This window comes from Oncorhynchus gorbuscha, unplaced genomic scaffold (assembly GCF_021184085.1).
Source record: "Oncorhynchus gorbuscha isolate QuinsamMale2020 ecotype Even-year unplaced genomic scaffold, OgorEven_v1.0 Un_scaffold_3280, whole genome shotgun sequence".
Classification (NCBI taxonomy): Eukaryota; Metazoa; Chordata; class Actinopteri; order Salmoniformes; family Salmonidae; genus Oncorhynchus; species Oncorhynchus gorbuscha.
Genome location: NW_025747563.1, coordinates 26,531 through 39,150, shown reverse-complemented (window position 1 = coordinate 39,150; position 12,620 = coordinate 26,531). Strand labels below are relative to the sequence as shown.

Here is a 12,620-nt window from a genome sequence, read left to right as displayed (position 1 = left end):
CAGTCTCACTCAGTGATGCGCGGTGAAGTGACCCTCAGCCAGAGAGGAGTTGATATTAACCGTCGCAGCTCTGCTCGGCGCTAAAGCAGCGGATATACAGTGAACAAACACCTGTAGTCTGTTTGATTGTTGTTGCCTGGACCCAACTGCCTCTTCTCGGTTCGTTCGTGATCTGATGATCCACGAGGACCTGATTATTTCAAGACTGCTGAACATCACTCCAATCTCTAGTCCGTCGCGTCGCCATGTCAGTTTGGTGAACTTTACGCAAACGAGAGGATATATATATATATATACACACAGCTGGAGTGTTGAAGGACGGTGGTGTCTGATCTGAAGGTAGCCGTCTGTTCTGCGTAACTGGGGCTTTTAGAAAGGTGAGTTGAGGAGGAAGTATTTTAATAACATATTAGATTTGGATTATATTCACTTTTTCCATTATATATATATATATCCGTCGATGACGCACCCGGATGAAAGTGAGTTACGGATTTCTCATTGTTCTTAGTTATATTTTAACGTGATTCTACATCTGCATTGCTTTCTGTTTGGAGGTTTTTTAGGCTGGGGGGTTTCTGTACAGCACTTTGTGACATCAGCTGATGTAAGAAGGGTTTTATAAATACATTTGATTGATATTGTTCTAGTCTAATTAAATGACGATCTGCCTCTATCCGGTAATGACCTGTTATCATCTTGTTTGTTCCTTGATCCGAATCTGCATCTTGTTTGTTCTATCCCTCTATCCGGTAATGACCTGTTATCATCTTGTTTGTTCCTTGACGATCTGCCTCTATCCGGTAATGACCTGTTATCATCTTGTTTGTTCCTTGACTTGTTTGACCTTCCTTGACGATCTGCCTCTATCCGGTAATGACCTGTTATCATCTTGTTTGTTCCTTGATGATTTGTATTTGTATTATTTGTTTTTAATTTTTTTTATTTTATTTTGGTAACATTTCATCACTATAAAGCCATGTTGTGGCTTTTGGGACGTGGCACCCTTTTTCAGGTGTGTCTGTCCAATGAGGTGTTTGGCCATTGTGGTCTACCTTTTTGTAAAAGATCATCAAATAATCTAGATTTCTCTTTTAGATCGACACATGGAAGGACCGTTGTAATATGGATTATTCTGAAATGTAAACAAGGTGAAAATAGAAAATGTCATTTGGGATTTTATTTGATTTGATGAATCTTTATGAAATATGTCGGATAGATGCCACTGCATTCTCTTCGTCATGCTGGTCTGACATAGCCTCAGACTCTCATTACTAGAAGGGTTCTTCTGTATGTGCACTGAAAAACTACATCCCGCTGAGAAAAAAAAGGTTTTAGCAGAGATCCCCAACTGGCGGCCTGCGGGCCGAATTTGGCCCGGGTAGTGATTTTTATTTCCCCCTCTCATCAACATGTTCTAAACAATTGTTGGACATAAAAGACACACAAAAAAAGCCACCAGCAAATCAGCTCCAAGTCATTTTAATTTAGTAAATCTGTTCCAAAGTATTCCCATGTAAAATAGAGAGAGCGAGAGATATCTGGTCTATACAATTGTAAGGTTTTATTTTTATTTTTTGGGGGGACAAATACTTTAATCTGTTTTGGGTTTTCTTGCGGTCAATTTACAGTCTACAAATGATTTGTAATTATATTTCGGCTCCCTGATCATCCGCACAAGACAACATCGTCCTGTGACTGAATGTAGTTGATGATCCCTGGGGTATAGACTGGCAGTACGAACGCAGAGCACGATGGGTTTATGTTAGGAGATTAGGGCGCCGCGAAGGGGGGGAAGCATATGCCTTTGTCATCTGCTGTCATTTTGTTCGCTTGCCTGTCACTCGCCAAGCACCCTGCGACTGTGTGCTGCCTGGACGATTTCATTTCATAGTCGAGCACTGTTGTGACAAACGCGGTTTTACATCACCGTGTGGCGCTGGGTGATAGCGGACCCGTGATTCTCTCTCTCGCTCCTTTTTTCCCCCCCCCCATTCTGTGTTCGTGCGCGCGGACGAGGTGGGATTGTTACACATAACAAAAGATAGCCACCCTCGGTGAGAAAACGGAACGTGCGTGCATACAGCTGGCTGATTGCTCACTTGGCCATTATAGCGAGATCATCCATCCATCGGGTGAATTTAGGATTCTGGGTTCGGACCGATCTCTTGTTGCATGGTGGTTCGGGCTCCCGACGAGGGTCAACAAATGCAGAAAGGGGAGAAAAGTTTCGGTAAGAGAAAGAGGTTTCTTTGCGTCATATTGTTCTGCGGCCAGGTTTGGGTTGTGTTTTGTAAATGCGTGGCTCCGTGCCGTTATTCATTGTTGTTTCTATGTGATGCGCGGAGCCGAGAAGTTAAACAGTGTTTCAGTCTGTCTGATTACGGTGTAGTCGTCCTGCATGCGGAGTCTATCTATCCGCGCTGCAGCAACATAGCCTGTTCACTGTTTAGTCTATCTAATCTCATCAGTCAATAGAGATTGATAGGAGAAGAAAAATAAAAAATAAAAATTACATTTACAATGTAACACATCGTTTTGAAGGCTACGAATTTACCATCCCATCTCTCTCTCTCTCTCTCTCTCTCTCTCTCTCTCTCTCTCTCTCTCTCTCTCTCTCTCTCTCTCTCTCTCTCTCTCTCTCTCTCTCTCTCTCTCTCTCTCTCTCTCTCTCTCTCTTCTCTTCCTGTTCTCTCTCTGTTCCTGTTCTCTGTGTTTTTTTATTCTGTCGTCGTGTTGTGAGCTGCATCAACAACAAAAAAAATGATTTCTCCTTTAGCAGCCTTTTACCGAGCACTCTGCTGCCATGACAACCGTAATTAAACCGATAACCGGGTGAAAATGTCACAGCATCTCGGTGTCGCGCAGCAGTGATGCGGTTGAAAAAAGGGGGGGATCAAATCGTCTCTTTGCTGTTTGCTCTCTCTCTCTCTCTCTCTCTCTCTCTCTCTCTCTCTCTCTCTCTCTCTCTCTCTCTCTCTCTCTCTCTCGTCGCCTCGGCGTGTCAGGCAGCAGATAACATTTTACCTCCGGTTATTGTTGTTGTTGTTATTTGGGAGGGGGGATACTGTGACACACAGGAATAGGTTACCGTAGTCTGTGATGTGTGTGCCATTAGTCTCTCTGTCCTACAAGGACAAGAGGCAGAGGAGGCAATGCTACAGCAGTCGAATGATTGAGCCTACACCCACTGGGCACAGACGTTAATTCACCGTCTATTCCACGTCGGTTCAACGGTCGTTTTTTAAATAAATTATGTGGAAACAACTGTAAATAAAAAATTTAAAAGTGTGTGTTAAAAGTGGGTCTATAGAAATAAACAAATACATTTAGGTCCCAGAAAGCAGCTGTAATTTCCTTCCGTTTATGGAAAATTCATATTCTGTTATTCTGTAGCTTTCCCGACGTCATTTTAACAGCGCTTCTGTTGCTTTGAGAGAGTCATCATGTGGGGAATCAATTCCAACGGGGTCCTAAACCAAAGAGGAGGGGAGACCAGGGAGTCAAACCTCTTACTTCTCTAAACCTATGAGGAGAGGAGACCTGGGAGTCAAACCTCTTACTTCTCTAAACCTATGAGGAGAGGAGACCTGGGAGTCAAACCTCTTCTCTAAACCTATGAGGAGGGGAGACCAGGGAGTCAAACCTCTTACTTCTCTAAACATATGAGGAGAGGAGACCAGGGAGTCAAACCTCTTACTTCTCTAAACCTATGAGGAGAGGAGACCTGGGAGTCAAACCTCTTACTTCTCTAAACCTATGAGGAGGTGAGACCAGGGAGTCAAACCTCTTACTTCTCTAAACCTATAAGGAGAGGAGACCTGGGAGTCAAACCTCTTACTTCTCTAAACCTATGAGGAGAGGAGACCGGGGAGTCAAAACTCTTACTTCTCTAAACCTATGAGGAGAGGAGACCAGGGAGTCAAACCTCTTACTTCTCTAAACCTATGAGGAGAGGAGACCGGGAGTCAAAACTCTTACTTCTCTAAATCTATGAGGAGAGGAGAGGAGACCGGGAGTCAAAACTCTTACTTCTCTAAACCTATGAGGAGAGGAGACCTGGGAGTCAAACCTATTCTCTAAACCTATGAGGAGAGGAGACCGGGAGTCAAAACTCTTACTTCTCTAAACCTATGAGGAGGGGAGACCAGGGAGTCAAAACTGTTACTTCTCTAAACCTATGATGAGGAGAGGAGACCTGGGAGTCAAACCTCTTACTTCTCTAAACCTATGAGGAGGTGAGACCTGGGAGTCAAACCTCTTACTTCTCTAAACCTATGAGGAGGTGAGACCAGGGAGTCAAACCTCTTCTCTAAACCTATGAGGAGGGGAGAGGAGACCAGGGAGTCAAACCTCTTACTTCTTTGGGATGTTTGATTGGTTAAGAGGAGCGGTGACTTTGTTGTGCAAATGAGGATGAGACGGGGATGAGACGGGGATGAGACGGGGATGAGACGAGGGATGAGACGAGGATGAGAAGGGGCTGTGACGGGGTTAAAGAAGGGGCTGTGAGGGGATGAGAAGGGGCTGTGAGGGGATGAGACGGGGATTAGACGAGGATGAAACAGGGCTGTGAGGGGATGAGACTAGGGATGAGACGGGGATGAAACCTGTTACGGGGATGAGACAGGGATGAGATGGGGATGAGACTAGGGATGAGACAGGGATGAGACAGGGATGAGACTAGGGATGAGACTGGGATGAGACCTCGGGGATGAGACGAGGGATGAGACGGGGATGAGACGGGGATGAGACGGGGATGAGACGAGGATGAGACGGGGATGAGACGGGGATGAGACAGGGCTGTGACTTGAGACTAGGGATGAGACGGGGCTGTTGCGGATGAGAGGGGGATGAGGCTAGGGATGAGACAAATGAGACTAGGGATGAGACGGGGATGAGACGGGGCTGGGATGAGACGGGGATGAGATGGGGATGAGACTAGGGATGAGACTAGGGATGAGACGGGGGTTGAGAGAAGGGGCTGTGACGGGGATGAGATGGGGATGAGACTAGGGATGAGACGGGGATGAGACGGGGATGAGACTAGGGATGAGACTGGGATGAGACGGGGATGAGACGAGGGATGAGACGGGGATGAGACGGGGATGAGACGGGATGAGACAGGGATGAGACGGGGATGAGACGGGGATGAGAAGGGGCTGTGACGGGGATGAGACGGGGATTAGACGAGGATGAGACAGGGCTGTGACGGGGATGAGACTAGGGATGAGACGGGGATGAGACGGGGCTGGGATGAGACAGGGATGAGATGGGGATGAGACTAGGGATGAGACAGGGATGAGACAGGGATGAGACTAGGGATGAGACTGGGATGAGACGGGGATGAGACGGGGACGGGGATGAGACGGGGATGAGACGGGGATGATGAGGATGAGGGGGATGAGACAGGGCTGTGACGGGATGAGACTAGGGATGAGACGGGGCTGTGTGCGGATGAGACGGGGATGAGGCTAGGGATGAGACTAGGGATGAGACGGGGATGAGACGGGGATGAGACGGGGATGAGATGGGGATGAGACTAGGGATGAGACTAGGGATGAGACGGGGATGAGACGGGGCTGTGACAGGGATGAGATGGGGATGAGACTAGGGATGAGACGGGGATGAGACGGGGATGAGACTAGGGATGAGACTGGGATGAGACGGGGATGAGACGAGGATGAGACGGGGATGAGACGGGGATGAGACGAGGATGAGACAGGGATGAGACGGGGATGAGACGGGGATGAGACGAGGATGAGACGGGGATGAGACGGGGATGAGACAGGGCTGTGACGGGATGAGACTAGGGATGAGACGGGGCTGTGTGCGGATGAGACGGGGATGAGACGGGGATGAGAAGGGGATGAGACTAGGGATGAGACGGGGATGAGACTAGGGATGAGACGGGGCTGTGTGCGGATGAGACGGGGATGAGACGGGGATGAGAAGGGGATGAGACTAGGGATGAGACGGGGATGAGACGGGGATGAGACGGGGCTGTGTGCGGATGAGACGTGGATGAGACGGGGCTGTGACGGGGATGAGACGGGGATGTGACAGGGATGTGACAGGGATGTGACAGGGATGTGACAGGGATGAGACGGGGCTGTGACGGGGATGAGACGGGGCTGTGACGGGGATGAGACGGGGCTGTGACGGGGATGAGACGGGGATGTGACAGGGATGAAACGGGGATGTGACAGGGATGTGACAGGGATGTGACAGGGATGAGACGGGGCTGTGACGGGGATGAGACGGGGATGAGACGGGGATGAGACAGGGCTGTGACGGGGATGAGATGGGGCTGTGACGGGGATGAGACGGGGCTGTGACGGGGATGAGACGGGGATGAGACGGGGCTGTGACGGGGATGAGACGGGGCTGTGTGCGGATGAGTGGTGTTAAACAACGGGAGCAGAGCCCTCACTCAACTCAATCAGGCCAATTAGCAGATCAGCAGTTCAACACACAACAGACAGAAAATGGGGGGGGGGGGCGTCTCTCATTACGGCGGAACCCGTTTGATGGCGTTCTCTCCCCCTCTGATTTAAAAAAAAACATTCATTTGAATAGGATCTGAATGAGAGCTGTCAGGAAAAGCTCTAGTCACTATTTTATCCTAGTGGTTAGAGGCAGGTAGCCTAGTGGTTAGAGGCAGGTAGCCTAGTGGTTAGAGGCAGTGGTTAGAGGCAGGTAGTCTAGTGGTTAGAGGCAGGTAGCCTAGTGGTTAGAGGCAGGTAGCCTAGTGGTTAGAGGCAGGTAGTCTAGTGGTTAGAGGCCCTAGTGGTTAGAGGCAGGTAGCCTAGTGGTTAGAGGCAGGCAGCCTAGTGGTTAGCAGGTAGCCTAGTGGTTAGAGGCAGGAGCACAGTGGTTAGAAGGTAGCCTCTGGTTAAGGCAGGTGCCTAGTGGTTAGAGGCAGGTGGCCTAGTGGTTAGGAAAGCTCTAGTGGTTACTAGCCTAGTGTTAGAGGCAGGTAGCCTAGTGGTTAGAGGCAGGTAGCCTAGTGGTTAGAGGCAGGTAGCCTAGTGGTTAGAGGCAGGTAGCCTAGTGGTTAGAGGCAGGTAGCCTAGTGGTTAGAGGCAGGTAGCCTAGTGGTTAGAGGCAGGTAGCCTAGTGGTTAGAGGCAGGTGGCCTAGTGGTTAGAGGCAGGGTAGCCTAGTGGTTAGAGGCAGGTAGCCTAGTGGTTAGAGGCAGGTAGCCTAGTGGTTAGAGGCAGGTAGCCTAGTGGTTAGAGGCAGGTAGCCTAGCGGTTAGAGGCAGGTAACCTAGTGGTTAGAGGCAGGTAGCCTAGTGGTTAGAGGCAGCGTAGCCTAGTGGTTAGAGGCAGGTGGTCTAGTGGTTAGAGGCAGGTGGCCTAGTGGTTCGAGGCAGGTAGCCTAGTGGTTAGAGGCAGGTTAGTGGTTAGAGGCAGGTAGCCTAGTGGTTAGAGGCAGGTAGCCTAGTGGTTAGAGGCAGCGTAGCCTAGTGGTTAGAGGCAGGTGGTCTAGTGGTTAGAGGCAGGTGGCCTAGTGGTTAGAGGCAGGTGGCCTAGTGGTTAGAGGCAGGTAGCCTAGTGGTTAGAGGCAGGTAGCCTAGTGGTTAGAGGCAGGTAGCCTAGTGGTTAGAGGCAGGTAGCCTAGTGGTTAGAGGCAGCGTAGCCTAGTGGTTAGAGGCAGCGTAGCCTAGTGGTTAGAGGCAGGTGGTCTAGTGGTTAGAGGCAGGTGGCCTAGTGGTTCGAGTGGTTCACAGTTTTCAAGCAGGTAGCCTAGTGGTTAGAGGCAGGTAGCCTAGTGGTTAGAGCGTTGGACTAGTAACCGGAATGGTTGCAAGTTCAAACCCCCGAGCTGACAAGGTACAAATCTGTCGTTCTGCCCCTGAACAAGGCAGTTAACCCACTGTTCCTAGGCTGTCATTGAAAATAAGAATTTGTTCTTTAACTGACTTGCCTAGTTAAATAAAGGTAAAATAACTAAATAAATTGTGTTATGTGAGTAATGTACAGACTGGCCTGGTAGAAGGACTGAGGCCTCCAGTGGAAGGTCTTGATAACAGAACGATAGGGTTTTTGGAAGCACCATTCCCATGGTTGCGTTAGTGTTGTAGTGAACAGTGTTCACACAATCAGAAAGAACATTGTCATAGGCTTTCTACGTAGAGGATAATTTCACAGTAGATGAAGTAGTTTAGATTATTGTCTGTTTTCAATAGAGTGTTGTATTTGCAGAGGTTATGGTATTGTATCACTTGTTACTATGTAATAATCCGTTTGTCAACAAGGACACTAGGAAGCCATTTCCTCGTACGGTTTTAAGGGAACAGCGTATTGTGACATCACAGCCACAAAACACATCAACAAATAACAGTTTTCAAACTGTCCTTCACTCTTTAAGGGAATAATACATACATTTAACCAGTCCTTCACTCTTTATGGGAATAACACAGTCCTTCACTCTTTACGGGAATAACACAGTCCTTCACTCTTTATGGGAATAACACAGTCCTTCACTCTTTATGGGAATAACACAGTCCTTCACTCTTTACGGGAATAACACAGTCCTTCACTCTTTACGGGAATAACACATACATTTAACCAGTCCTTCACTCTTTATGGGAATAACACAGTCCTTCACTCTTTATGGGAATAACACAGTCCTTCACTCTTTACGGGAATAACACAGTCCTTCACTCTTTACGGGAATAACACATACATTTAACCAGTCCTTCACCCTTTATGGGAATAACACAGTCCTTCACTCTTTACGGGAATAACACAGTCCTTCACTCTTTATGGGAATAACACAGTCCTTCACTCTTTATGGGAATAACACAGGTCTTCACTCTTTACGGGAATAACACAGTCCTTCACTCTTTATGGGAATAACACAGTCCTTCACTCTTTACGGGAATAACACAGCACTTCACTCTTTACGGGAATAACACAGTCCTTCACTCTTTATGGGAATAACACAGTCCTTCAGTCTTTACGGGAATAACACAGTCCTTCACTCTTTATGGGAATAACACAGTCCTTCACTCTTTACAGTCCTTCACTCTTTACGGGAATAACACAGTCCTTCACTCTTTATGGGAATAACACAGTCCTTCACTCTTTACGGGAATAACACAGTCCTTCACTCTTTATGGGAATAACACAGTCCTTCACTCTTTATGGGAATAACACAGTCCTTCACTCTTTATGGGAATAACACAGTCCTTCACTCTTTACGGGAATAACACAGTCCTTCACTCTTTACGGGAATAACACAGTCCTTCACTCTTTACGGGAATAACACAAAGTCCTTCACTCTTCACGGGAATAACACAAAGTCCTTCACTCTTTACGGGAATAACACAGTCCTTCACTCTTTACGGGAATAACACAGTCCTTCACTCTTTACGGGAATAACACAGCACTTCACTCTTTACGGGAATAACACAGTCCTTCACTCTTTACGGGAATAACACAGGGTTTCACTCTTTACAGAATAACACAGTCCTTCACTCTTTACGGGAATAACACAGTCCTTCACTCTTTGCGGGAATAACACAGTCCTTCACTCTTTATGGGAATAACACAGGGTTTCACTCTTTACGGGAATAACACAGTCCTTCACTCTTTATGGGAATAACACAGTCCTTCACTCTTTATGGGAATAACACAGTCCTTCACTCTTTACGGGAATAACACAGTCCTTCACTCTTTACGGGAATAACACATACATTTAACCAGTCCTTCACTCTTTATGGGAATAACACAGTCCTTCACTCTTTACGGGAATAACACAGTCCTTCACTCTTTATGGGAATAACACATACATTGAAATCTCAGCCTTGGACACAGCTGAAAGAGGAACTTATAGAGTGAGTGTGTGTGTGTGTGTGTGTGTGTGTGTGTGTGTGTGTGTGTGTGTGTGTGTGTGTGTGTGTGTGTGTGTGTGTGTGTGTGTGTGTGTGTGTGTGTGTGTGTGTGTGTGTGTGTGCATGCGAGCGTGTGTGTGTGTGTATGGTAAATAGGGGGTAACAAAGGGAAGCGGGGGTGGGCTCCCCTCCTCAGGTTGGAGCTAGAATACTAATTGGGGGCTAGTATGGGCCCCCCTCGCAACCTCAACAAAGCCGCTTCACGCCCCCGTGTGGACCCCTAACAATACCCAGAAACCTGCACTACTTAGACCACTCCCTGTCCCACTAGAGAGAGAGAGAGAGAGAGAGAGAGAGAGAGAGAGAGAGAGAGAGAGAGAGAGAGAGAGAGAGAGAGAGAGAGAGAGAGAGAGGGGGAGAGAGAGAGAGAGAGAGAGAGAGAGAGAGAGAGAGAGAGAGAGAGAGAGAGAGAGAGAGAGAGAGAGAGAGAGAGAGAGAGAGAGAGAGAGAGAGAGAGAGACAGAGAGAGACAGAGAGAGACAGAGAGAGAGAGAGAGAGAGAGAGAGAGAGGAGATTTGTAGGAATGACTTTTGGACCGATGGCTTCATGTATGTATCTTTGTGTGTGTGTTGTGTTAAGAATGGAAGTCTACACGGTGTTTTTCTCTACATATTTGCTCATAATGTCCCCCAATGTTTATCAGTGGAGCTGTTTCTCTTGACCACTATCAAGTTAGCATTATCTGAGCACTAAGAGTTAGCATAGCATCATCTCAGAACTAAGAGTTAGCATAGCATCATCTCAGAACTAAGAGTTAGCATTATCTGAACTAAGAGTTAGCATAGCATTATCCGAGAACTAAGAGTTAGCATAGCACTATCTGAGAACTAAGAGTTAGCATAGCATTGTCTGAGAACTAAGAGTTAGCATAGCATTATCTGAGAACTAAGAGTTTCGCATTATCTGAGAACTAAGAGTTAGCATAGCATTATCTGAGAACCCAGAGTTAGCATAGCATTATCTGAGTACCCAGAGTTAGCATAGCATTATCTGAGAACCCAGAGTTAGCATAGCATCATCCCTGTTGGTTTTCACTGGTCTAATGTGCTCTTCTCCTCCACCCTCCGGGTATTCAGGTGGCCACCTTCCAGCATGCGACAGAGACACTGTTCAAAGTGTTCATTGTTCATTGTTCTTCGTCGCTCTGACATCTTTCTCCTCTTCTCCTCCCAGGTATACAAATGCTCTCCGTCCAGCCGGACACCAAGCCAAAGGGCTGTGCCGGCTGCAACCGGAAGATTAAGGACCGATATCTGCTCAAGGCCCTGGATAAATACTGGCACGAGGACTGTCTCAAGTGTGCCTGTTGTGACTGCAGGCTGGGAGAGGTGGGCTCCACGCTCTATACCAAAGCCAACCTCATCCTCTGTCGGAGAGATTACCTACGGTAAGACAATACTTCTGATTACCACACTGCTGTCCTGGAAACAGCAGCGTTCTATCCACACACCAACACCGATTCCACAATTCCACTCGGCTAACTTCACATTTGTTGTTCTAGCATCTTTGGCACAACGAAGTAGAGACCTGGTTAGCTACCCTTATACTTATCCCAGTGAAGAAGAGACCTGGTTAGCTACCCTTATACTTATCACAGTGAAGTAGAGACCTGATTAGCTACCCTTATACTTATCCCAGTGAAGTAGAGACCTGATTAGCTACCCTTATACTTATCCCAGTGAAGAAGAGACCTGATTAGCTACCCTTATATTCCCATCCCTACCCTTAGATGAAGTAGAGACCTGGTTAGCTACCTTTAGAATTAATCATCCCAGTGAAGTAGAGACCTGGTTAGCTACCTTTAGATTAATCACAGTGAAGTAGAGACCTGGTTAGCTACCTTTAGATTAATCACAGTGAAGTAGAGACCTGGTTAGCTACCTTTAGATTAATCACAGTGAAGTAGAGACCTGGTTAGCTACCTTTAGATTAATCACAGTGAAGTAGAGACCTGGTTAGCTACCTTTAGATGAATCCTTTTACAGTACCTGTTTACTTGTTGTGTTATAGATGTTAGAGGGGTGAGGGGTGTTAAATTAGAGGTGTAATTGGGGTTAGGGGTGTTAAGTTAGAGGTGTAATTGGGGTTAGGGTGCCGCTGCTATACGTTGAGGCCAGAAAAGCGGTTCTTTACAATCCTCCCAACGTTTAAATCTGCCTTCAATGACTTCCTCTTGGCTTCAATGGAGGTGTTGAAACGAGGAGGGGACTGTGTTCAGTTGAGGACCACCCTGTATTCCCAGTCTCCTGAAGGGACCCCAGCTCCAACCCAGCTGTATGCTAGAGGCCTACCTGCTGTGCTACAGCCAGCTGCCCCCCTTTAAAACCGTCAAATAGAGACAGAGGTGTGTGTGTGTGTGTGTGTGTGTGTGTGTGTGTGTGTGTGTGTGTGTGTGTGTGTGTGTGTGTGTGTGTGTGTGTGTGTGTGTGTGTGTGTGTGTGTGTGTGTGTGTGTGTGTGTGTGTGTGTGTGTGTGTGTGTGTGTGTGTGTGTGTGTGTGTGAAGGTGAAGGTTAATAGTAGCTCCGGTACTGTAGTCTCTGTGTAAGGACTTTTGCTTTGTGACTAGTCAGTGGTTTAAAGAGAGCTGAAACAATAGCTCTGTAGCTCCTAGTTTAACACTTCGTTGGGATCGGTGTCCCGGCCACGGGACGGTTGAGCTAACGTAGGCTAATGCGATTAGCATGAGGTTGTAAGTAACAAGAACATTTCCCAGGACAT

General features: G+C 47.4%; 1 protein-coding gene across 1 annotated transcript; it reads left to right on the top strand.

Moving 5' to 3' along the window:
* Positions 1 to 1,766: 1,766 nt before the first annotated feature.
* Positions 1,767 to 12,237, top strand: LOC124027484 (LIM domain only protein 3-like). Its single transcript, XM_046339900.1, has 3 exons — positions 1,767 to 2,230; positions 11,075 to 11,288; positions 12,144 to 12,237. The coding sequence occupies exons 1-3, from the start codon at positions 2,173 to 2,175 to the stop codon at positions 12,235 to 12,237; spliced, it is 366 nt and encodes a 121-aa protein (XP_046195856.1). The 5' UTR covers positions 1,767 to 2,172.
* The last annotated feature ends 383 nt before the right edge of the window (positions 12,238 to 12,620 follow it).

Bases quoted from the DNA above. Each gene is read 5' to 3' on its own strand.
- LOC124027484 (XM_046339900.1), top strand. From the start codon at position 2,173: ATGGTGGTTCGGGCTCCCGACGAGGGTCAACAAATGCAGAAAGGGGAG. The intron at 2,231-11,074 runs GTAAGAGAAAGA...TTCTCCTCCCAG, and splicing joins GAAAGGGGAGAAAAGTTTCG to GTATACAAATGCTCTCCGTC. The intron at 11,289-12,143 runs GTAAGACAATAC...CTGTATTCCCAG, and splicing joins TGTCGGAGAGATTACCTACG to TCTCCTGAAGGGACCCCAGC.